General features: G+C 43.2%; 1 protein-coding gene across 3 annotated transcripts in view; it reads right to left on the reverse strand.

The window, feature by feature from the left end:
- syn3 (synapsin III) overlaps positions 1–26,938 on the reverse strand; it is a 185,821-nt gene that overhangs the window by 124,518 nt on the left and 34,365 nt on the right. For all 3 annotated transcript variants that reach the window (XM_071201829.1, XM_034112441.2, XM_071201830.1), the window contains exons 2-3: positions 23,918–24,406; positions 9,465–9,522 (exon numbers count right to left, since the gene is read on the reverse strand). In XM_071201829.1, the coding sequence (XP_071057930.1) occupies positions 9,465–9,522; positions 23,918–24,351 (492 nt within the window). In that variant the 5' untranslated portion in view covers positions 24,352–24,406. The remainder of the gene's footprint in view (positions 1–9,464; positions 9,523–23,917; positions 24,407–26,938) is intronic.

Genomic DNA, 26,938 nt, shown 5'->3' on the forward strand with positions numbered 1-26,938 from the left:
AAGAACCAGAGGGGGGTTCAATGGAGCCTGAATACCTGCACTGAGACCCTCACCCTGCACCCTGAGTCTCAACTCTCAGTGTTTTTCAAGCCTTTCCCTGTTTTTTTGTATTAAACAAAACATTAAGCTTTCCCAATGGTGTGGTTTTCGTTTGGGAAAAAGTGCAAATGCAGTGTTTGTATATAAATCACATATTTTGGTGCTGTTGGTCGTGAAATTGCTCCTGCTGACTTGAGCCAGCCATTTTTTCCTCCGCTCTGTGTCAGTGGGGAAGCCGTACATTCGTACTCCTTTCTCTGAGCGATTTGAGCATCCCCAGGCAGCACAGCAAACCATGGTGGCGACTAGGAGGCAGCACAGCAAACCAGGTCAACACGGAGGAAAAGGCACCGACAAACTGCATGATATGCTCTTCTATGTTTATTGAATTCCATGTATTTGCAATGGATGTTCCTAAAGCAACACATTTAACATCATCATCATATCCTGTCGGTCTCCTGTCCTTTCTGAAAGCCATAAAGACGACATTAGTCATTTAGATAACTTGTGTCCTCAATTACCAGGGGATTACTGAAACTACCATGAATTTAAGAAAATGGTAGAAATGAATCCAATCTGAATTTTAAAGCATTACTTTAGATCCCCTCCCTCTAAATGTATCAATAAACATTAGAAAGTGATGCTCCTGAATACCATACAAGTTTAAGAAGATAATATTGGTTTGAAAGAATTCAAAGCTATAAATAAACAGCAACAGGCTCTTTAACCAAGGCACTGTTAGTAACATGTAAACTAGTTGTTCACACTAATCCTAATATTATCACTTAATATTAGCAAATTCAATTTTATTTTTGAAAACATATTGATGTAAATACATACACATATCGATTTGTTGTATAAATATTGCAAATCAAAACCTTTATTCACTAATAACTACCAAAAATCGTAGTTCTATCTCCTGTTATCAATGCATTCACATTGCCCGCCATGAACTTCCGGGGAACGATCCCTCGTCTACATGAACCACGTGACGATAACCGTTTTTGGACTTCCGGTGTCGTAACTCTTCTATTAAATAGCTCTGCCGCGAACGAGACGTTTTTTGTTTTGTTTTTGCGGAGGGATCTAGATCGGCATGAAGGCACATTATGCAATGTGCAATGTGGACATTATCCCGCTTATTACACACGGCCACATTCTCAACAAAGTAACGACATGACTCCCAATAATAATTTAAATGCTTTTATGGATTTAGAAAAAGATTTTATTGATTTAAAAAATAGTTTTTTGTATTGATTTAAATTGACATGCATCCGCTAAGAAAAGTAGTCCGTTGTTACTGTTTGAACTAACGTAACAACCGCAGGAACTGCTTCTATAGTGTTTTTGAGGAGCTTTTTGATTACAGATTTGAAAACATCGTTGCTTGCTTTAAAAGTAGCACAATTCATTATGTCAAACCTTGAAAGATATTCCTGCCCTAATGCCAAAAGTAACTGGCAACTATGTCGCCGTAGCTATGATGCCTATGTCTGGACCGCTGCGTAAAAAGGAGGGTTTCTGACCCATTACTTCTCTTCCTACTTTTTGTCCCCCTCTTCTCCCCGCTGCAGCCTAGCAGTTGATCTCAAAGCACGCTCCCCTCTCCTGCAGGGAGAAAAACTATATTTATATACTTTATATAGGTTGATACAGTAGCCCCTTTTTTTAAATAGTTTTTATAGGTGTTGCCATCTGTTTTGTGTAGCGTGGTTCTACAAGCAAGTCAATGCATTAATTGGGTGGTATCAGAGAGTTAATAAATGCAATGAAAACAATTGGCCACAGCAAATAATTTATATTAAACATGTAATTTTTACTTTTGAATACTTTAGTACAAAGGATGTCTTGAATAATTTAAGTGATATATGTGTACACATATAAATAATTAGTCAAAACAGCGCTACATTTGATTTAATTAAAAGGTATAATATGTGGTAAACTGAAGAGCCCTTTGGGAGCCGAAAGAGCCGGCTCTTCTTGGTGAGCCAAATGATCCGGCTCAGCAAGAAGAGCCGGAATTCCCATCACTAGAACAATGACTTCTTCTGCGAGGATTTATAAAAGCAGCTGGATAAAAAAAGTTAGGAAACGCCCCTATAGGAAACGCCCCTATAGGAAACGCCTCCTTGCTGCGGTCTGCAGACAGACCCATCTCACTTCCAGTCCAACGCCCAATGCAAGCACAGTGTTAGAAAATCGGGCCTTCAAAATAAAAGTTTGACTTTCTTCCACCGAAAAAAAAGATGTATAAAAAAAAAAAATGTATTAATTTTGTCTTCACTCACACATCTGCGACCAGAGTTGGGTGTAACGCGTTACAAAGTTACAAAGTAACGCGTTACTGTAATAGTATTACTTTTGTCGGTAATGGAGTAGTGCAACGCGTTTACACTCTTATAATTCAGTAATCACACTCACTGACAGACAAGAGGGGTTTCCGCCGCAGGTTTATATACATGTAGGCAGGGCCGGCCCTCGGCATAGGCAGTATAGGCGAATGCTAAGGGCGCATCAACCCATAGGGGGCGCCGAAAATTAAAAAAAAAAAAAAAAGTTAGAAATAAAAAAAAGATTTTTTTTTTTTATTTCATAACAACATAATTTCCCGATTTTGGATCAACAAAGTACATCTTATTATCTTATACTAACAGAACTACGCCTATATTGCATACAGCACCCATACATTATGGCACACACCCCCCCCCCAAAATCAAGTTGAACTGCCCCAGTCCCAGTAAAAACCAAAGGTTTATGTGAAATTGTTCTTTTTTTGAAATAATGGTTTTAGTGTGCAATTATAGGTTTTAATTTTGTATTTGTATTCATTTAAAATAAATCAAACTCCCAAAAAACGTACACAGCTTCTGTGTGCTTTTATTAACAATTGGAATTTACTGTGTAAGCGGCCGCGAGAGGGAGAGCTTTAGAGAGCTCTCTCCTGAAAGACTGAGAGGCTCTGATAACCTCAGCTCAGTGAGGTAAAGGCACACCTTTATATGATCATTATAGTTATAAAAAAATAAGAGAACAGGTGAAAAACAGGTATAAAATACTGACAGTACAAAAAAGTTGTTATTAATAAACTAGAATACAGTTTCAAAGGGGAGTGATTTGTAAAATATCCATAAAGAAAAAGAAAATCTGCTTACAGTTCTGTTTCATATGGGTGTTGAGAGATGTATCCATAGATCTCCTAATGTTGCTCTCAAAGTGCACCAGATTGATGCTTTTAACTTCAATATAAAAAAAAAAGTCTTCCCGGGGGTGCAGCCCCCCCCCCCCCCCACTTAAATCATGTTCAAATGGATAGGAAACTAAATACAGTTGCACACATCTTGTGTCAATATCTTTGTTTTTGTGGTCATGCCACAACCATGCACGTGCGAATCATAGTGAGTGTCTGCATTTTGGGGGGGGGGGCGCCAGCTAAAATCTTGCCTAGGGCGGCAAATTGGTCAGGGCCGGCCCTGCATGTAGGCCTATGTAATCTGCGCGATGTGCGAGACCACATCTCCACGTGCGGTGCTGCATAAACATGAGTCTTTTCATCTGTAAACTTCCTCAACGGGGCCGCTCGCTCTCTTTTGTTGATCGCCCTCTCACGGGTGAACAGTTCAAGGTCCCGCTTCATTGTAGGAATTCTGCCATGTCTCTACCACTTTAGTTTGACCATCTCTGTTACTAAGTTATGGAATACTAAATAAATAAGTAATTAGATACCTTACCGTTACTGCGCTCATAAAGAATGATAAGAATAACGCGTCTTGAACTGGTTTCATTAATTAGTGTCTTGACGTTTCACAGACTGTTAGCTTGTTGTGGTATAGGCTGGTAGCCTATTTTAGAGCATATCAAAAGAAAGACTTGTGTTATGTCTTCCCTAATGAATAGTAATTGGGGGTGCAAGTGGAGTCTCGCAGAGGCAAAACTGTGGCGCGCTTACACTGTAGGTGCGCTGCAGTCTGCGTGATCTGCCTGTAGGGAGGGGCAGGCCGGCCCTGCGAGTAAAGTAACAAGTAAAGTAACGAGTAAAGTAACGAAGAGTGTAATATATTACTTTTTTTTAAAAGTAATATGTAATATATTACTTTTTTTTAGTAACGACCCCATCTCTGTCTGCGACCCACTCGCGACCCAAAACTGGTGGGTCGCGACCAGTTGAGAACCACTGCTTTAAAGCTTCATGGGGTAAATCCTGACAAACCAAACCAGTCTTGTATACAAAAGTTTTGAACAGATTGCAGTGATTTGTTTGTAGCTGCTGGGAATATCCTTTTTTGTTGACTCTGAATGTATAGTCATTGTTGATAAGCTCTCTGAATCACATACTGATGCAATTGGGAGGCCAGAAGTACAGTGGACCATTCATGTGCAACACAGAGAAGTATTTGCTGCTAATCACAACCACCCTGTAAAACACTGAGCTGAATCATCGAGGTAGGCCTACTAAATGTTGTAAACCAAGACAGATGATGAATGCAGACGCGAAACAGAAGGCATGAGGTGAGCTGGGTCAGTTAAATGTCTGCAGCAATTATCAAACCATATCAGTCTTAACCAAGTTCTAGAGGCACTAAGTCATGCTAATACCAGCCAGAAAGAGCCTGTGAGCCTCCATGTGTGTAGCGGCACAGTGAGGCAGCACTGAGGTCATGGGCCTGCTCTGCAGATGCTGCCCCATCAGAACCACACATGGTCCGGCAGCCTGAAGAACCACAGCCCCCTTCAAATGTAACTGCCTCATTTGTCCATTGGGTACATTACAGTGTGTATGACACTTTGTAGAGAGGCTGGGTATCAAACTGGCAGTTTGTTTGCCAGCCCTTGTCAGTTGTCCTTGTGTCCTTGTTATCAACTTTGAATGCAGCTGTGGAACATTTGATTTGACATTTCTCACAAATCTATTTTCAAAAATCAAAAGTCATGTGAGATCTCAGCAGTGAGGGTTCCTGACTGCGGCCAAAATGCTTAGAAATAGAAATGCAATATCTATCTGGTAAGGGCAAGACCATAATCATCAGCCCCTTGTCCATCAACCTGACAAGAAAGCGAAGATGCTTTTCGACTCACTGTTCTGCATGAATGTGGCGATGTAGAAATGTACGAAACAATCCACTTAGCTGTACCGAGTTCCAAAGAAGAGCAGTGTATGGCTCATTATTTAAAAGCAAAGGGAGAACATCATTGATTAATTCCTGAAGTGGACAACGTATTTCAATCTTGATCATTTTATTCTTAAATAATGACGGCAGTGTCTGTTGAGGGAACATCAGTCAGCACCTGTCTGTGCTGTAGGCCCAAGTAAGCATCAGTCGTGATCATCATACTCCCGATTTATTGGATGGTATATGTCAAGCTTCCCAGCAACCAACGCCTCGTCTTTGACGTTAACTAATGTGCTAATATCTGATACTGAACTACTGAATATTACTTTACAAGTTTCTCCTTCAAAGAGTTATACTTGTGTCCACTGCTGCTGTTAGAGTATTATTTTAATAATGTGTTGTTGCTTTTTAAAGGCTTTCAACGATCATCCCAAAAACAATGAAGCTATCTAGCTTACTAGAATGCAGTGGCGTAACTATCGCCGGTGCAGCCGGTGAAAAGCACCGGGGCCCAGAGCCGGCAAGGGGCCCATGCAAAAAAAAAAGAATGTTTTTTTTATATATAAATGGCGTTGACCGGTTCACGCAGTCTTCAAAGTAACCAAGCAACCTAAATGAATTTGTAATTTGTCTGTCCAATGATCTTGCTCCCTTTCATGTCATGTGATACCTTGCGTGACGAGCGAACCGTTTATTCAACCTGTACTGTACTGTAGCTAGCAGCAGCAAGGTTAGTAGCATTATAAAAATGTAATAGCTTGCATTTATAATGTACAGCAAACCAAAGCACAAGAGCAGTGCTCAAAAGAGAAAGGACAAGAGAGAACAAGGAGATGTAACAGCTAAACTGACCAAATTAGACAGTTGTTTTTGTCATACATCGTCCTCGAAATCGAGCGCTAACGTTAGCAATGTTGACGTGCAGCCGGAGCCGGAGGCTAACGTTAGCTCACCACCATCATTGCCATCTAGCTCCACAAGTGAAGCTGTATCCGTGGCTGTGGCCGTGGCTGTGCAACCTTCTTCTCCAGCCAGCCAGGAGGAGAGGCTGGATGTGGCCGTGCCCGGCGGTGGTCCAACAGTTCCCCCAAGGGCCCCAACCGAAAGGGGACTCTATGGCGCTATTGAGACCCCCGACGCCAAGATCAAAGGCTATATTATAGCAACCGGTCTATGTAGGCCTACCGGCCCATTCCCCAGAGACACACATCAAGGAAACAGCTTTAATCCTCTTCTTAGTTGGCTGTGCCGTGGTCAGGCTGTGGTGGTCTGAGGGCAGGCTGTTGTTGATAGCCTATACATGTGGCGCTTCTGAGTGGTTGTGTATGTCCGTGCGTGTGTGAGCGCATCAGTGTGCGCTTATGTTTGGAGCGGGGGGGGGGGGGGGGGGGGCAAAACAATATTTGCCCATCACATCCTTGTTACGCCACTGCTAGAATGTAACGTATGTATCCTATAGATCTTTGTATCTTTTGTGGAACTAGAGGACACGTTTTGCACGGGGTAAATAAAGTGCATCGTATTGTATCGTACCGTCAATGACTAATAGTTGTCCCTGATACATTAAATACATTTTCTTTTTAAAATCTGCCTGAGTTTAATGGTTCGTATGGTTCTTATGTATGAATAATGTAAGTGTGTCACAGGCTCAAACCTCAACACCTGATTATATTTGTTTTTGTCCTTTTTATATTTGTTTTTTTACATTACGTCATGTCTGCAATGCCCTCTCTGTACATTGGGGCTGTTTTCATTTGGAATTTAAAAAAAGCTAGAATGTTTATTATCTGACTTTGACTTGGCACTTTCACCCTCAGAGCATCCGTAACTACTACTGAACATATGCAATGATTTCAAAAGTCACCACCTGCACTCCCATGAGCATCTGTTCAGTTGATAAGAGTCGGACCCCCAGTGGACACAAGGCCCCAGCCGTCTGCCAAGTGTATCTTCAAAGTGGGTCATGGAAATGAAAGGGAAGCTATCCACAATCATGGGCTCACAAATGTTCTCTCGGGCAGTGGCTGGGGAGGATAAAGGCTGCAGGTCTAAATGAAAGTTGCCTCGATGAGAGTTATTGGGTGGAAGAATCAACGGCGCGCTCTCTCCTTCCTTCATCAGGCCTCAGCATCACATGCTGGGGCGAGTCTGTGTTCAGGTCTAAAGATGGAGCCTTATATGGCAGTGGGCGAGTCAGAGAGAGTTATGCTGGTTCTGAGAGTTCTGAGAGCTCTGAGAGCTCTGAGAGTCCAGTAGCAGGAATACCGGTCACAGCTAGCGTATGTTCAGCCGGATCCGCGAGTGGAGACGGCTCTGGTGATGACTGAGCTGAGTTCTCTACTGTGGATATTCACCGAAGTTAGCGTGTATAAACCCAAAACTTCAAACAGCACATGTGCCAGCAGATCTGATGGAAAGATCGGGCAGGAATTAAGAACACCTGCCAAGAGTACAGGTTTCCCTGTCGTTGTTTTGGCGATAAGTAATGCTAATATATATCTGTTTCTCTGCTCAGTATTTATACATTAACCCTGTAAACCGCTATGTTTACTTGTGTCTTAAGGCACATGACCGCACCCGACAGCAGGAGCAAACAAGAAACATCCTGTTATGGAGATAAAGAGCTAAGCTGTTGGAGCCACATTATCCTGTAGTAGGCTACAGTGACTAAAAGCCCCAGGGTGATTAGTCCAGGTAACTATCTATGATAGCAATAAACCTAATTAATGTAATCTAAAAGATGAAGTATATAACAGCAGTATAGTGATGTTGGAACAGTCTCTATCCTGTATAATGTCAACATAACTGAAAGTGCAATAACTGAGCCGCTCTTGTATTTTTGGATACTTTTTGTCTTTTTAAACAGCGAGGACTTCTATGTAAAAGACGAGTGCATATTTCATATTATGTAACCATTAAATGTACATATTTTTTTGCATTTCCAAAAGACTAGGCATTGGAGGTGAATTAAAGACAGATACATCATCACATTCGGTCTTTGCTAACAGTATGTGTTTTACATATAGAGAAAGTGCTCACTGAAGACGCTTGTGAAAACGTATCACCCATGTTAGTGGCACTAAACAGGGTCTAAGATTGCTGTAACCTTGTTGCTATGTTTTAGTGGAGTATGACATTTAAAAATGTCTATTCAATGTCTGTGGGTAAAGATGTTAAAAGCCTTCAGGTAAGTGGGAGCGAAGAAAGTGGGAGCGAAGAAAGAGGGTGAAAGTCTATCGAGTCTGATTGCTGTTATTGTCGTCCGCTGACAGAGTTAATCTCGGCATGTCGCTTTCTTTTCACACAAAGACTGTTCCCATCCTCCTAAGGCTCTCAGCAAGGTGCACACACAGCATAAGAGTCTGGCTGCTGAAGTAAATGAGTGCAGGGGCTTCTGGGAAAGAGAGGAGGGTCCAACATGTTGGAGCTATAGCTGGTGGGGCTTGTTTGATGATCAACTTAAGTGGCCCAATTAACCACGTTTCTATCAGGGTTAAATATCACTGTAATATTTGACAAAATCTGTGCTGGTTTAAAAAAGATCTTGACTTATATTCCATCCCCAGAAAGAGAATGTGCCCACAGCAGGAGAGAGTGGAGCAGGCTGGCCAACCTCAGGTCTGGCTCTTTGTGGTCTCCTTTTTCCTTTTCTTATAAAACGGCTCCAAGCTCAACAATAGCTTGCAGATGTATAACTTAACAGTTACTTGAGGTCAATCTTATCTGCACACTGTAAATACTGTACGTCTGTACACATATTTGCATTCTCTGCATCATTTTACATAATGGTGTTATATAGAAATCAGGATTCTACATAGTAAGAAATGTGACTTAGTTTTTCTTGCCCCCCCATGGTCAATTCTCAGACTAGGCAGTGCTGACCAGATAAGACAATTCTGTTTCTGCATTGATTCTCTCGTGCAAGTTTAACTGTCAAATGCTCTGGCTGATGGCCGTTACTTGGCTTTGACTTGGTTGTTCAAACAAGCCACACAACGTAGATCCGGGCACGTAGGAATCTTGCAAATATGAATAGGATCTTTCGGGGCAGGCAGAGAAACTGGTTATTTGTCCCCACAGATGATCTTTCTCATGCTCTAATGTCAGGATATGCTGACAGTTTCAGCATCTAGGACAAAAAGGAATTGTTGTTTCCAACCTCAGCACTAGGCCAATCCCCTTAGAAACCTCGTCAACAGAGCACATTCACAATGTTATTTAATTAAATGCAGAATTCAACTTTTTAAATTTTTTATATTTCTAGATTTTTAATTATTAAATAACATATATTTTAAGTGTATGTTAAATGCACCATACCTGCTCCACCCGGATCTCATACTCTCCGTTCAACTTCTTCCCTCGAAAATACTTGGACCTGCAAAGAAGCAGAAGACAAACTATCAAGGAACCGACAAAAAGAGGGTGTTTTATATACAGTGAAATCCTTATACTTCATTCATAATTTGCAGATATTAAAACTAAACAATGGAAAACAATCAAATTGTATTAATGTGTAAATTATTTACTGCAAGGATTAGTTTTTGGTTCCTTTGTAAGGTGATTTGTCGTCGTCCCCCCCCCCCCCCCCCCCTGCAACAGCACAGGGTACAGTGTGTGCTCCAAATGCTCCTTACAGTCAAAACAACCTTAAAATATCCTTGGTTTATTTGATGGAAGGAGAGCTGAAATCTCAACAGACCTTCCAAATACCCTCAGAGCAGGCAAAATAATGACTCATATTTTCCTCAATTATAGAATGTGACCTGCAGGGCTTCCAGTAAACAGAATCTCTTGGCAAAGAGGAACTTGTGGAATAAAGTGCATTAAAAAGAGAAATAAATAAAGAGAAAACACGGTTTGAAGGACAGTCCCTGTGCATGAAGTTTCTTCTCCTGTTATCACAGAAACACAACGTCCATGATAGTTGTAGGTGCCATAACACTACTTAGCCCAAGTTCATTATTTGTATTATTATTATTTGTTTACGTCACTTTTATTTGTTTGTTGAGCACTTCCGGTAATTGTCACATGGGTGTGGTTTGGTTATATAAGTCACCTGTTTGATGTAAGTGCGGATGACAGACGGTGAGCTTGTGCTGTCATTTTTTCTGTTGACTGTTTTGTCCATAGTTACTATGTTATGATTTTGTTTATTAAATATCCTAAAACTGTCTTGCTTCACTATGGACTTTCTCTTCGAAAACGCGTCACAGTTTATAGCCACGTTTAGCCTCTCTGCGACTCAAACGTAACTGGAAATTGAGCCGCCACAGTAGTTGCAATGAGCTTTCACATTGTTCTAAAGGAGAGATATGAGGAAGTAATGTTGGAGCCATCAAGCTCTGAGGCACTTCTTTGTCGTCTCAACCTGTGAACCTCCACCTGAAAGGGTTCTCTCTCTGATCATCAGATCCGCAGTACTGAGATTGACTTCTGCTGATTCAAAGCTGGACTTTGTGTAGAGACCATCCATCCATCCATCCATCCATCTTCTCCCGCTTATCCGCGGTCGGGTCGCGGGGGTAGCAGTTCCAGCAGAGAGCCCCAAACTTTCTTTTCCCTGGCGACATCAACCAGCTCTGACTGGGGGATCCCAAGGCGCTCCCAGGCCAGCGAAGAGATATAATCCCTCCACCTGGTCCTAGGTCTACCCCATGGTCTCTTCCCAGCTGGACGTGCCTGGAACACCTCCCTAGGGAGGCGCCCAGGTGGCATCCTAACTAGGTGCCCGAACCACCTCAACTGGCTCCTTTCGACGCGAAGGAGGAGCGGCTCAACTCTGAGTCCCTCCCTGATGACCGAACTTCTCACCTTATCCCTAAGGGAGACACCAGCCACCCGGCGGAGGAAACCCATCTCGGCCGCTTGTATCCGCGATCTCGTTCTTTCGGTCATGACCCATCCTTCATGACCGTAGGTGAGGGTAGGAACGAAAATGGCCCGGTAGACAGAGAGCTTTGCCTTCTGGCTCAGCTCCCTTTTCGTCACAACGGTGCGGTAAAGCGACTGCAGTACCGCTCCCGCTGTTCCGATTCTCCGGCCCATCTCACGCTCCATTGTTCCCTCACTCGAGAACAAGACCCCGAGATACTTGAACTCCTTCACTTGGGGTAAGGACTCATTCCCTACTTGGAGTGGACAGTCCATCGGTTTCCTGCTGAGAACCATGCCCTCAGATTTGGAGGTGCTGATCCTCATCCCAGCCGCTTCACACTCGGTTGCGAACCGATCCAGTGAGTGCTGAAGGTCGCAGACCGATGAAGCCATCAGAACCACATCATCTGCACAAAGCAGTGGTGCAATCCTTAGTCCACCGAACTGCAGACCCCCCCCCCCCACGACTACGCCTCGAAATCCGATCCATGTATATTACAAACAGGATTGGTGACAAAGCGCTGATGGCCCTGAGTAGAGACCCCCTCACCCCATACTCCCGCAGCACCTCCCACAGTAACTCCCTGGGAACCCGGTCATACACCTTCTCCAAGTCTGCAAAACACATGTAGACCGGATAAGCGTACTCCCAGGCCCCCTCCAGGATCCTTGCGAGAGTAAAAAGCTGATCCGCCGTTCCACGACCAGGACGGAATCCGCATTGTTCCTCCTCAATCTGAGGTTCGACAATCGGCCTGACCCGGTAGAGAACAACCACAGTAAAAAGTTGACATTGTTGCATTTTTACATTTGGTTTATTTGAACACAGATTGAAAATTAAACTTGTTAATTGGCTTGTCATCCCTTCAGGTTTGGTTCAAAACCATGGCTGTTTAAAAATAACTAGATACACCCTTAGAGGCGGGGCTTGTTAATTCCTGGCACATGAAACCAAAACGGGCTGACACAAGTACAGAAATACTCAGATCATCCAGGGATCTGGGCCACGTCCCCAGAAACTGCACCAGGCTAAACTTTGGTAGTAGCCAAACGGTGGTACTAAAAATAGTGTGTCAGCAAGCGCATTTGCGCCACTTTAAGCCCCGCCTCTAATTCATTATATCGCGGCAGCATCACGGCAGAGGCCTGTACTACGAAGCAGGATGTGGGGTTAGCGAGGTAACTTCAGGGTTGACGGTCCAACGACGCTGGTTCACGTAAGTTCACTTAAGTTCACGTAAGTTCACTTAAGTTCACGTAAGTTCATTTCTCACTTCTCCATATCTCTAAAAAACATGTTCAAAAGTGTAATTGTTTATAGCCATGTTGTGTCCCAGTGCTCTGTGGGTCTCAGCGTTGAACCCTCACCCCTTGAGGACATGGTTGCAGGTTGCTGAGGTTCTGGGCGACATGCCTTCGATAACTGGGACAGGCTGTTTGGGATGAATGGTGCGTTCCAGTTGGACTGGGAAGTGGGAGTACCTGTTTCCAGTTCCAACTGGAGCGCCCCCTGATGTCGGTATTCCTACCTAGCACGATGACCGAGATCATCCAAACCGGTATTGCAAACAACGGCTAACCTGAGGTGACTGCTAGAGCTGTCAACAAGGCCAACAACATTGCTGTGGGCGTCCCTCTTTTCCGAATTGTTCTACTGGAACTGGTCGACTCGGATGTGAGGTAACTCCCAGTTCCGACCTCCAACTTCCGAAGTAACACAGCATTAAGGCTCATCTCAACCTACTCAGACCAGAACACCCAGCAGAGCCTCTTCCCTTGTCTCCCCCATGTCTGCCTCTTTGTTTCTCATCTCCCTGTATCAGTGCTTTACGTCTGGTCATTATTGCTCATTACTGCCGCTGAGAGGGATCTACTTCTTAACGTCTCCCAGCTGGTCTGGGCCTCTAGCTGTCTCATTCTCTGTACATTTGGAAGCCATGAATCTTCAGCTTGACTGACCTATATACTACACACAATGCCCCCTGTCACCCTGGCCCACCACCACCATGAGGCAGGACCCTCAGACTCGCCCGCTAAAAATGATTGGTATGCGTTTCAAGTAATTGCAACAAATGTCGTCACTTCAAGTAATCAATTTAATTTGCTTTCTGGTTTTACATGTGTCCAGATGTAAACACTGCACTCCGTAGAGAGGCCTGAGCCTTCCTTCTCCCAGCCCTGCACACACCCACTATAAACACCATGGAACTGAATTCCATTTCCCCCCCCATGACATTAGGTTATTTTGTGTACCACTAATAGGAAGCGTATGAGTCATGTATACGGAAAACCAACTGGCCCTCAAGATGTATTTATTTTTGAAAACATTTTTTCCTGCTTCTATTTGTATCCACCTTCCTAAACTTGATGTGGTGCTAATACTGCCTTGTTTACAAAGGAGGTTTCCATGATGGACACATGTTCTTACATCATGCTTATATTCCCATACCAAACTATTGGTTTAGCTCATGTTTCTCCTATGAAGGACACAAGGTTCCCAGTAACAGTGAGTATGCTTAATCATAATCTGACTAGTCGTGTAATTAGCAAAATAGCATTACATCCCCTAAAGTGGCTAGTGTAAATCTATAGTTACCTATTTACACATTCATTATTCGCTGAGAAACATCTTTATTTATTCGTCTTAAGTTGTGTTTGTGTCCTCTTTATGGCTGACCCTGACTAAGAATTAACATAGTTGAATCTGATTGGTTATGTCTTTCCTAACGTTGACTGATTTGGATATATTTGTGATGCTTATTGATGGTCACTATTTGTTGTGTATTATGCTGACAGATGGAGAGACTGCACACGGTTCCTTATCCTGCCTGCTTTCCCAAGGTTTAATTAGGACTTTTGGCACTAACTATTTCCCCCCATTGTCAGAAGAAAGGAAGATACACAAAGAGGGTGACTACTTCTACACACACTATGCTAATATTAACCTAGAAATTGCCCTAACCGATGCATTCTAAATAAATAAAGTGCTTTGATAGTGCTATGTTTGTGTTCCCCTGATCCCCTGATGAATAAATGCATTTCCTGGATTTTCTAACAGTTTTATATTGTTATTTAGCATTTCTCAGGATAACACCAAGACGCTGCATCAATGGCTTCCTGCTCATTTCTCATGCATCTATTTCAAATGATTTCAGCCTGTTTAATAGACATTAGTGATTATCGCTAAACATCTACAACATCAGATGGGCCAAACTGTAAGGTAACTGTCGTTCTGAAATGGAAGTAAAACTTTTGATTCTACGTCACCCGCCTTAAACCTTGTACTTTGTGTAGCAGGCCCCTTCTGACCTATATCAATAAGGCTGATAACTTCTAATGATGTTGCGCTGATAACATTCAAGCAGGGTCGAGCTGAATTGTTTTTATTAACAAAACTATAAATAGGCGGAAAAATAGGCTATCAGTTTAATTGGAAGAAACCAAGGAATTCTAGAAATTGGTACGTTTCAAAACCACATTTCCCTGACACCACTGTAAGTCAGATGAAATGCTGAATGACTATTCGTGCTCACCTAGTGTCCACCTGATCAGTGGAAGTCAATTAATAAAGCTAATAGTATTTATATCGCCACATTTCACAAACTGCAAATTTACCTCAACATTTTTTGTCAGTGGCATTAGATCAGGGGTGTGAAACTCAAGGCCCGCGACTTCATTTTATGTGGCCCCACAAGAGCTTGCAAAGAATATAATATGTTTATTATATGGTTACATGCTACAGAAGCATGTTGCCCATAAACTACATGTCCCACAATGCATCTTAAATATGACTTTTTTCTCAGAATTTGCCTTTTTTTCTTCAAAATATGCATTTTTTCATAGAATTCCTTTTTCTCAGAATAAGATTTGTATTTCAAAATGTCACTTCTATTTCTTTTTTCTCCAGAATTTGGCTTTTCTTTTAAAATCATTTTGGGACATACGCACTGAAGAGACTTGCAATTATTTGCCCTAGACTTCTGCTTTCAGACGTAGTTAATTATGAAGTTATTACCCTATCCGATGATAATCCAATGCAGAGGCAATGAGGTAATATAATACATTATTTTATATATATGATATATTTATATATGTATTTTTATATAGTCTTAAAGTTACAACCGGCCCTTTGAGTGCAACCATAATGCTGATGTGGCCCGTGATCAAATTCAGTTTAACACCCCTGCATTAGATGGTACATTTTGACAATGTCAGGACCCTATAAAGAAATGCATAGATCTTTTGACAGCATGAATAGCATGAAGAAGAAGAAGCACCAACCCTCTCAGGTTCATCAGAGTCAAACCACAGATATCTGAGATCTCACCATTTATAAGAAACTTCAGACATGAAGACATTCTGGAACACGGATGTCCTTATTAAGTTTAGTCTCTACCTTATGGGTGTTTTGTATATATATATCTGGTCCTTGCTGCTGGTGCAAGCACTTTGCAAGTTTGTGAATGTATGCCCTGTTAAAATGTAACAAGGATTAATAAAAGCCAACTTGTTTATGTATTCGTGCCCTTTAGAGTTCAGTGCTGTGTCAGCTCCCAGCTTTTTCTTTAGAGAAGAAATGGTTGAATTGAGCAACCTGATTTTTATTTTATTCAGATCACAGGGCAATCAGCGCGACAGCCTCTTGGCAAAATGGAGAGAGAGAGAGAGAGATAGAGAGAGGGAGAGGGAGAGATAGAAAGGGGGGGTTGTGGTGCTGGGGATGATGCTCCGAGACGTTGCCCTGTGCTGTGTACTGCTATTGTGCATCAGTCACTGCTGGAGGCCAAACTGTCAGGACGGAGCCGCGTTCCCCCAGAGACCCCGCTCCCCGGCCCAGAATGCCCAGGAGAAAGTCAGCTCCGAGAGACACAGATCGACCACGGTACTTCAAGTCATCCATATTTTAATCTTACAATAAATCTTTTGCCAAGAAATAGCTAATAAATGACTTGTTAAGTGCCAAGTTTCATAATGATAGTTTCCTGTAGTTTCAATATACACTCCATGATAACATCAGTAAATCATAATGCTTCTGACGACAGGAAACGCTTCAGTAGAATACTTTCGACTCAAGTCACGTTGCTCTTTTAAATTAAAAGTATCATGTTGAAGCAATTTCATTTCTTATGAATTGAATTTGTTGTTTACAGAAAACAATATTGGTGAACATTTGTCGCTGCCTGGGATTGGCCCACAGCTTCTTCGTGCGGTCAGCTTGGTGTACGCGAACAGATTGTTGACTACGCAGCTAACAAGCTTACAAAGATCCCAAAACTCACTGGAGGCGCTCCGTGTCTGTCCAACTGATCTGCTCAGTGTCCAGATGATCTGCTCCCACACACTGGCTTTTCGTCTCTGCTAAAGTTTGTTTGAAATATCATAAAGCTCTGTCTGCCATGGCTTGACGAGTCCAGCGAGATGATTGGTTGTCTGAACAGGAGACGTGTCCTCCTGCTCAGCCTCCTTCAGAGCAAGGACACTCTTTTCTGGGTGTCCTTCATCAGCTGGGAAAGATAGGTGTCCCTGGATTGCTCTCGCTGTGCTGTGAGACCTTCCTGGTCTTCTCCCTCTGTTCCTCTGTATGAGAAGCTGGGATCTTTCCAGTGTCTTCCTGACCTCCACTTCCTGTTTCCAAAAGCGTGAATAGATTGCATATCAAATACAACAGAATAGTTAAAGTGCATGATCTGGTGCGGACTGAGAGCTTTCTTCTATTCATTCCAAACAAAGCTGGATGTCATCACTCGGCGGAAAAGAGCTTCATGACCGAGTGTAAAGACTTAACAGTATACCAAGCTCAACTAATGAGGTACATATGATATATATATATACATATTGTTGGAGGTATATATTGCTTTATGTTGTTCTTGCTGTTATTGTTTGTTGTTAATGTATATTTATTTAGTCTAATTATTTTTGGCAATTAAAATATTTCTTTATGCTTTTATTTTGAAGGCAGTTTTAGGCCCTGGGTGATTGGGCACCTGCTGATCAGTATATATTGGAGGCAGGTGGTGGGATCAGGAGGCACTGGGCTCCAGGAAAAGCACAGGGCAAGACATAGGAACACTGTCGTACCTTTGATGATATGGATCAATGAAATGCACAGAAAGGACGTTCTTGCCTGGACTTTGATCATTGCCTGCTTCTGATTCGCCAGCTGGTGCCTCAGCGGCAGTATTCGTTTTGAGGTCATTTTCTCTTTTATTTCTTACGTGTACAAATGTACACTAAGTAGGCTGAGGAAGATTGTAAGTCTATTTAAGACACTAACCAGTTGCAGTTTGGGAAATGTAGGATCCAGTGTTTCTGGAACTTTATTCACACTAAATGTGGACAAAAAACAAGCGTTGGCTGAGCTACAAAGTTGGTGTATTGATATGTATTGATATTGGATGTACATTTGTTACATATATATATATATATATATATATATATAAGGAACACACGGAAGGAAAAGTCAGTCAATTCATATAATACATTAATAAGAAAATAATAATAACAAATAGAAAAAAGAGAGATGTGAGAGCTGGTGCCGCAGGTCAGTCTGATGCCCTCATATCGTGGCAGGCAGAGACGCACTGTCCTGCAACAATGCAGCTTTCTTTATTTTGAGTTTTTAATTTTCTTTTTCAAATAATTACTATTACATTTTGGGTAGAATTGTTTCCGTACCGGTTTAAATTGTTGGCATGTTTTTGTGTACCTCTCTGGCCAGTCTGTGAGCATTCAGTCTGTACTTTGCCAAAACATCAGTCGCTGTGGTCAGGTAGGCCACCGTGTCTTTGTAGGGCCAGGTAGCATTGCATTTTAATTTGGGTTACACTACCTGTTCCTGGTCCATAATATGCACAGGGGACACATGCAGGTCTTAAAGCTGTACTCGCGGGTCTTGAGAAAAACCATCACTGGATAACTTAGATACTGAGTATGACTTAAAAGCACCATGATTCTTAGGCAGGTTTCAGAGTGACAGTCACAGGTCAAGATGTCAGTGAGAAGAGCATCTCTAAGCTCCCACACTGAGAGCAGTCTGATGTGAACCTCAGACGCTGTCACACACCTCCATCTGCCGGCTGAAGCTGCTCCTACAGAGAGATCTCTGAGCATGCAGAGCAGTGAAGGGGGGCTGGACTACAGCGCCCCTCTGTGGCCAGAAAAGGAACTTGTTGAGTTACAAACAAAACCAATTGAAATGTTTATTACCTGTTAACATTAGTTTGAATTTTGCTTGGATTCATGTTCATGTTCCATTTGAGAGAAATAGGGGCACCCTCATGGGTTCATACAGCGCAGAGAGGAACGCCCGAGGAACATACAACAGCTTCTTCAGTGTCACTTGGAAAGGGACCCTTCACCAATTTTACAATTGAAGTACTTTGGATACAAAATACTATTAATTCCATTAATGCTCTACTGGTGTGTGACAAAGTCTGAAGCCTGACAGTGATGTCATCATCAACCCTTTTTCTTCCTGGTTTCTTATTGGTTGTAACAGATGTACACTTAGTAGGCTGAGGAAGATTGTAAGTCTATTCAAGACACTAACCAGTTGCAGTTTGGGAAATGTAGGATCTGCTCGCCTGCTTTACTCACACAGCTGCTGCTCTACACAGTCCTCCATGATATGTTCAGGTTACCTGCTGGTGCTGTTCTTTGCACATGTGTCTCGCTATCTCAGACTCTGGAAGCGAATCGTCATCCACGGGGAAGAAGCCTGCCTCATATTGGAAACATAGGCTAGCTCAGAGCATGGCTCAGACGCCGCTGGAACAAGCAGCAGCTCCCGCACCACACGCATCACTCGGTGACCGGGTGTCCCGTCCGTCTGCAATCACGAGGAATGCAACCTCCATGCCGTGTTGGGGAGAGTTATCTAATCTCCACGCGGTGTTGGGGGAGAGTCTTAAAACCCACCTCTTCTCCTTAGTATTCGTAAACAAGTAGATTGTTGCTTTTATTTGTTTTCAGTGGTCTATTGTTTTTATTATATGGCTGTTTTTAAAAAAATTTATTGTTACGTTTATTAAACATTTATACATGTATTCGGTTTGTTTTATCTTTGTATCTTTTATTTTAAATGTATTTATTTTATGTTTTGTGAGCTGAGCTGTGTGATTTTATATTGTATATATCTCTCTGTACAGCACTTTGGTCTGGAGGTTTCAAAGTGCTGTATAAATAAAGTTGGATTGGATTAGTTATCTAATCATCACTCAATGTTCTTTGTAAATCTGTGGAGTGATGAGGCCCGAGCCGAGACGCCAAACTCAAACTATATGCTGCTTATAATAAACATATTAAGAACACGTGAGTTGTCTGACTGAACCTCTGTAATGTTTTCCAAATGAACAAATGGCGCCACCTACTCACCTCGGTGACCAACTCATTAGAGTCACATGAAGACAGGGGATGGAACAATCGTTCTTTTGCTTTATCGTCTGCTGATTTCCTCGACATTTGTTTAAAAGTTGCAATTCAATTCGATCCAAACCAATAACTGTCTCTGGCAAGCCAATCCGTTATATAGCACTGTGTAAGACGTGAAAAGGATATCAAACTCAAATGTTGTCCTTAAGGCTCAGTCCACGTGCCACTGTTTAGGATTAGAATCAACATATTGACGTCAAAGTGTAACTACATTTATAAAACTTGACAAACGCAGGATATTTTGTAGGGCTGCTGCAGTGAATTTATAACATGTGTTTCTGTGCCAACCCTGTATACAATCTGAGTCATGCACAAAAATACTTTTATTTTGGTGCATAAAACCAAGCAAGCACTTGGCCAAGGCTCCATCATCCACTCTTTATACAAGTAGTAGTTTGTTTAGGAGAGTGAAGTCCCTGCTGTTCCCTGCAGAGTGATACCTCATTCACTCCGGTTCAAGCTCCGTGCTAGAGCTTTTCAGGTTCAGAACCGGTTCTTCGGTTTAGCTCCGGCTCTTTTCACACCGGCCAGAGTCCGACTGGTGCTGCGTCATTGCGTCATCGTTTGCGTCATGACGTAACCGTTTGCGTGCCTGCTTCATAAAGCCAAACCGTGCGGAAACCCCTCACAGCTCACAACAACAACAACAACAATGGCCGATTGTGCTCCAGCTTCCTCTGTACCTCTTCGGAGGACCAGATCCCCAGTAGGTAGCTGGTCTCTTCAGTGGACCACTGCTGCTTGTTACGTTTCTCCATCGTTGTGTACAAACTGGATAAAACGCCGGCTTGTTGTTGTTGTTCAGGAGTTGATCCCGCCCCTGCCCATGCCTCGACGTAAGCGTGACGTATGCGGTGCTTTTGCTCTAGCCGGACTTTTTTGGTGCTTGAAACGACCCAGATTCCGGAGCTACAGTAAGAGGCTGCTCCGCTGCGGTGTGAACAAGAAAACCCGGTGCTTTTCAAGCTCCAGCTCCGAACCGGCCCTGAAACACCGTTGGTGTGAATGAGGTAAGAGAGCCTAAAGAGCTGCAGGAGGACCCTCCGCCGGCTCCTTTCAGCAGCACTGGGGTGTCAGGAGGGGCCCTTTTGGGATTTCAGCTAAATCCGTAAAAGAAAATAATGCGGCAGGCTTTTCAGAACATGAGAGCAATCTTGGTGCTTTTGACACGGCTATCAGCGGGCGCTTTAATTTAGTGATCATGTTTACACCCCGGCCTGATGCTCTGCTGGAGGATTGGATGTGCCCTACATAATGATCCCTGCTAACTGTACATCATTTCAAAGGACTGGAGATAGCTAAAAGCAGCTTCAGTAAGGTCGCTTCACCAGCAAATGCTAGGCTGAAGAATATCAATTCATGAAATGGAGGAGTGGTTTATTGAACATGATAAACGGGCCGCTGCATGTCTTAACTCCACAGAGCAGGGGAGACAACATCAGCTCTAAGGGGCTGTTGCTGAAAGGTTTTCTCATCCAAGTTCATTTATTTTTCTGTCATCTTTAGATGAGATTACCTTCCCTTGTTACCATGACAGCCATGCAAAAGCCAAGGATGAATAAGTCTATGATAAACAATAAAATATCCCGCTCCTTTCAAATCAAACCAGAAGAATGTTTTTCGAGTTAGCAGGAGCAAAGAAACAAAAAGTAATTAAAACAACAACACCTAACAAAAGGTAAGCTTGACTCCACTTTTCACATCTCAGGCACAATCTATTTGCCCATATTTAAAGTCCTAAACCAAGAACTGGTTAACGTGTTGGCACTTCAGGGCTCCCTCATGTCAAAGTCAATGCTTTTTAACACCCCAATACGTTTTGGTTACATTCTCAAAATCTCTTCGTTAAAAAAGGTCTTTGGTTAATGCAGTGGTTCTCAAAGTGGGGGGCGCAGAGGCATGACAGGGGGGGGGGCGCAAGAGACCAGGGGGGAAAATGGTTATTTAAAAAAATATATATATATTTTGTGTGCGTGCGCGAGCGAGAGAGAGCGCACCGGTACCGGAGATTGTTCTTGTTAGCTTCTGGTGCTAGCGAGCTACGCTAACGGATATAAGGAGTTTTTTCAACAACAAAGTGGAGGAGAGTCCTCTCCTGTCAGACTGAGAGGCTCAGTGAGCTAAAGGACTCTCAGTGTTATCTCAGTGGGTCTCAAACGTTTTGGTCACCATTAATGTAAACAATTATTTCCGAGGCACACCTTTATATGATCATTATAGTTATAAAAAAATAAGAGAATAAATTAAAAACAGGTATGAAATACTATATGACATTAAATAAAGAATAAAGTTTAAAAGGGGAGTGATTTGTAAAATATCCACAAAGAAAAAAAGTAAAAAGTAAATCTGTTTACAGTTCTGTTTCAAATGGGTGTTGAGAGATGTATCCATAGATCTCTTCATTTTGCTCTCAAAGTGCACCAGATTGATGCTCTTAATTTCAATATTTAAAAATCTTCCCGGGAGAGCTTGCCCCCGGACCCCCCTATGGGAGGTCCACACACCACCTATAAAAATAGCACTTACCCCAGCTTACGCCTATATGCCGTGAGCTGATTATCGAGCCTTCATTGTCACACTGTGTATGTGCGTGGGGAGTGTTGCAGTAGAACATTCCACTGTAGCGACAGGTGCATTAATGGGAAACCCTAAATGTTTGAGCACCCTCTATGAAACGTCAAGCTACCCCACAGCACCCCCAAAATAAATCTCTGGTGCCGCCACTGAGCCTGACTATTTGTGTTGGGGGGGCCCGACTTTTTTTTTTCTCCAAAGGGGGGGCCTGACAGAAAAAGTTTGAGAACCACTGGGTTAATGCAAGCTTGCAAGATTACCACATTTTGTTCAACAACATAAAATACATCAGTGGATACCCCACTGGACGGTGTTTGCTGACATTTGACTAAATGAGGCTGCTAACATGCCGAACTTTCGCTGAACATTCGCTGAGTGTTCGCCAAACGTTCGCCGACGCGTGAAGTCATGTCGTATTTTTTGGGTTAACTTTTTACTTCTGGCTATTGCAACCATTTTTCAACCATTATAAAAGATGTGTATGTGGATATTATCCGGCTGAACAAAAGTAGTTTAGTGTCATAAATGTGTTAGCCAACGACCTTCTGCAACATTTCAAAATCACATGCTTTTCATCAAAGAGGAAGCGATGCTAGCTTCTGGGTCGGCCTACAAAAATACCTCATCACTGTACCACCCTATGGACTGTTTCTTCTGCTGTGCTCCCACCCGCTCACCCACCAGAGCCAATCACAAGCCTGCACGGTCACAGTTATTTTGCCTGAGCCACTTAGCTGCTACATTTGTTAAATGTTTTCATAAATATATTTAGCTCCCAGTGAAATTGGCATGGGACATGGATCTGAAAAAAACGGAATAGAAAAGCAGAACCGGAATCAGAACCGGAATCATTAAAATCCAAACGATACCAAACCCTAGATGTGATTGGATGTAAAACGCCCTGATCAAATAACATGACTTCACTGACTTACTTTTTGAATAAATATGATGAAGTTGAATTGATATCTTACTGTTTGTATGTGGGTCTTTTTATGATGATGTGGATCTTTCAGATCAAATTGACTGGTATCTTATACATGGTATTGTAAGTGTATCGTGTAGTGTTGGATACACAGTAGTCTGGTTCCGGTCTTGACTCGGTCCCGCCCTGTCTTGGTCTTGGTCTTGACTTGGTCTTGACCTCTTAAAGTCTTGGTCTTCAGGTGGTCTGGACCTCTTAAAGTCTTGGTTCAGGTGGTCTGGACCTCTTAAAGTCTTGGTTCAGGTGGTCTGGACCTCTTAAAGTCTTGGTTCAGGTGGTCTGGACCTCTTAACGTCTTGGTTCAGGTGGTCTGGACCTCTTAAAGTCTTGGTTCAGGTGGTCTGGACCTCTTAACGTCTTGGTCTTGTCTTGGTCTGGACCTCTTAAAGTCTTGGTTCAGGTGGTCTGGACCTCTTAAAGTCTTGACTTGGTCTGGACCTCTTAACGTCTTGGTCTTGTCTTGTCATGTTTTCCATCTTCAAAAGTCATAGCACTAGTTTGATATTTTGGGAAGCACACTACGCTTGTCTTATTATATTGATTGCCATATTGTTAGATATTATATGTAGGCTAATACACATTCCACACAGGCTAAGCTACTAGGCCCAGGTATACAGGTGGTCATTTATTCAGTTGAAAACAAAGGTCCAGCAAGTCAGGTTCTGTTGTCTCTGCTTCATGTAGCAGTGTAGTGATGCTTCTTCCAGTCAGTAAACAGAGAGTGTGTTAAGATGCTCACTGTAATCTGCTTAGGATTTGTAATGGGAGCTTAGCTTGAAATTAACACTATTAGCACTGGGACTCTTGCAAACAAATTACTCACAGTTCAGTTCATGGTCTTTTGAACTTGAAAGCCATTCAAGAAAAATCATTCAGGACATTGAGATGCAAAAAGGAGCTTTGCACTCACCAGTCTGTGTTCTGGTCATCGACGACCAGCAGGATCTTGGGCTTGCGTATGACAGGTTTGGGCGGCTGACCGCTTCCTGGGGGGGCTCCTTCAGCTGCGGAGGCTGCTGCCTTGGCGTGAGCGGCGGCGGCCACGTTCTGGGCCATCTGAGCGCTCTTCACCACGCTGGAGAAGGAGCTGAGGAAGCTCCCCGCGCCTGAAGCTGAGCCCGAGCCTGAGACGGGGCCTGAGCCTGAGCCCAGACCGGGGGCCGGGCTGGGGGCTGGGGTCGGGAGGCCTGGGGGCTGCCGCCGCTCTGTGGCCGGGGAGGCGGGGGAGGAGGTGGAGGAAGGGGAGGAGTCTGGAGGGGTCGGCCTCTGCAGATCCATCATGTAGCCGTTGGGGAGGTTGGCTACGAAGCTGCTGTCTGACAGGCGCCGGCGGAGGTAGTTCATGGTGAGGGGCTGGTGGTCCGTCAGGCCAGAGGAGAGGGGGAGAGTTCCTGAAATCCTGCAGGAGACAAATGTAGAGAGAAAGGATCCGTCATGATTGATATTTGAAACTGTAATAGATACGTAGATGGACAGATAGGTGGGTCGTAGTAGGTCAGTCTGTGACACTGCTGTTTAAAGCTGCTCTCATATCTATACAGGGTTAAATGCAGGGTCTAATAAGTGGCCATCACAATTGGATTCCAATGTCCATGAAATACACCCCTTGTACAGTTGTCATGTATAGACACTGCTTTTGTAACAGGTTAAAAACACCTTTATTTGTGGTTGATACCTCAGGGAAACGCCCCTCTTATCCCCATGCAAGGCCGGATTAGTACCTCCAGGGGCCCCTGGGCACTGAGAGCTCAGGGCCCCTGGGCACTGAGAGCTCAGGGGCCCCTGGGCACTGAGAGCTCAGGGGCCCCTGGGCACTGAGAGCTCAGGGGCCCCTGGGCACTGAGAGCTCAGGGCCCCCCAACCCATGTTCCAAAATGTAACAACACGCCTACCCAACCCAACATGATCAATATTTACAATTTTCATTCAATCTGGCATGTCAATCGCACACCCATTTGTCAAAAGCAGGGATGCAGCTACATAGTTCAACCAAAGTAGGCCTTTTGCCCTTTCAGTCAAACATCACAAGACAAGGATACAATGGATAAGATCTCAAGACAGTGTATGGCTCAAGAAGACCTAGGTAGCCTCAGAGCAGCACCCCACTTCAAAGGCCAACATATGACTGGCTGGCTGTACAAGTACACGAGGAGTTCTATTTGTCACCAACATCGAGAGTTACAAAAGTAAAACATGTATTGAAAGTATGTGGTTGCTCAACTAAGTGATCAGTATATGTGATAGAAGATATTATTGTGTGTGTGTGTGTGTGTGCGTGCGTGTGTGCGTGCGTGTGTGCGGGAGAGAGAGAGAGTGATTGTGTGTGTGCGTGCGTGTGTGTGTGTGTGGGAGAGAGTGAGTGTGTGTGTGTGTGTATGTGTGTGTGTGTGTGTGTGTGTGTGTGTGTGTGTGTGTGTGTGTGTGTGTCTGTGTGCGGGAGAGAGAGAGTGATTGTGTGTGTGCATGTGTGCGTGTGTGTGTGCGTGCGGGAGAGAGAGAGAGTGAGTGAGTGATTGTGTGTGTGTGTGTGTGTGTGTGTGTGTGTGTGTGTGTGTGTGTGTGTGTGTGCGTGCGTTTGTGCGCGCGTGTGTGTGTGTGCGTTTGTGTGTGTGTGCGTTTGTGTGTGTGTGTGTGTGTGTGTGTGTGTGTGTGTGTGCGTGCGTTTGTGTGCGTGTGTGTTTGTGTGTGGGAGAGAGTGAGAATGTGTGTGTTTGTAAGTCTTGCTCGCCCTTTTCTTTTCACAGTCTTGTAAGTTCATCAGAATCCTAACATTGCTCGCGAGCTCAACAGCATCCTCAGGCTCACTGTTCCTCGTGGCTGCTGGCCTAATTCGTCACTTTTAGCTTTTTTGGAAATTCCATTTATTGTTGAGAAATGTTTTAATGCAGCCACCACTCTCTCTTCCTTTTCTTTCTTTTCTTTCTTTTCTTTCTTTCCGCTGCCTCACTGGGCGTCCGTCCGGCTGCTACCGGCACCATCCGTTTCTTCAGCTCACGTGACACAATGCAATGTGATATGAGTGAAGGTGGGGTTGTGATTCGGCTATAGGCCGCCACCGCGTAGTGATCAAGTTCAGCGCATACATAGTGAGCCCTACAGTAGAGAGACAGTTTAGAAAATATATTAATTCGACCCTATAGAAAAGCCGAATTATTTATTGCGGCAGAGAGTGAGTTTCATTTAAAACAATGATGAGTGAAGTGCCCACACAGAAGAAGAAAAGCAGGTTGAGAGATTTAATAAACGCACTGAGCAACAACAGTCTGAAGAGGGCTCTGCAACATGAGCTCTACATTTGGTAGCATCAGCAGGCCTGTACATAAATGATCAATCAAGTATGAGATAACATGGTTCAAGTATGAGATAACATGGTTCTTAATATACAATATTTATTGGAAATATTATTAGTGTGTTTTTATTTCCGAGACATAATGCTTTGATTAATTAACGAATATTAAAATGAATAAATAATGTAATATTGTAATTTCTGTTCTTCAGAACAAATTCCATAGGAACAGGAATGGTGCATGTCAGCATGTTTGAAGAGACAGTTTAGGTGGGCTGGACATTTATTTTGAAGTATAATTTGTTAAGAGTTATTAAGAGGCTCATCAAAACTATTTGGGATGATGTTGACAGAGAGCGCGGCCAGTATCCCAGAGACACAGCGAGACGAGGCAGAGCTGCAGCAGTGATTCACAGCTGCTTACTTTGAGAAGCAGATACATGCCGTGGGGAAAGGGAAACACTTCTGTAACACATCAGAATCAGAATCAGAAACAGGTGTATTGCCAGGTCGGTTCGCACATACTAGGAATTTGACTTGATGTCATGGTGCATACATCAAATATAAAAAACAAGAAATCTAATAGAACCCAAGCAGTGTGGCAGAGAAGACACATTGAAACAGATGAGCCATCAAAGTGCAGCC

The sequence above is a fragment of the Pseudochaenichthys georgianus genome, chromosome 23 (assembly GCF_902827115.2).
Source record: "Pseudochaenichthys georgianus chromosome 23, fPseGeo1.2, whole genome shotgun sequence".
In the NCBI taxonomy this organism is placed as follows: domain Eukaryota; kingdom Metazoa; phylum Chordata; class Actinopteri; order Perciformes; family Channichthyidae; genus Pseudochaenichthys; species Pseudochaenichthys georgianus.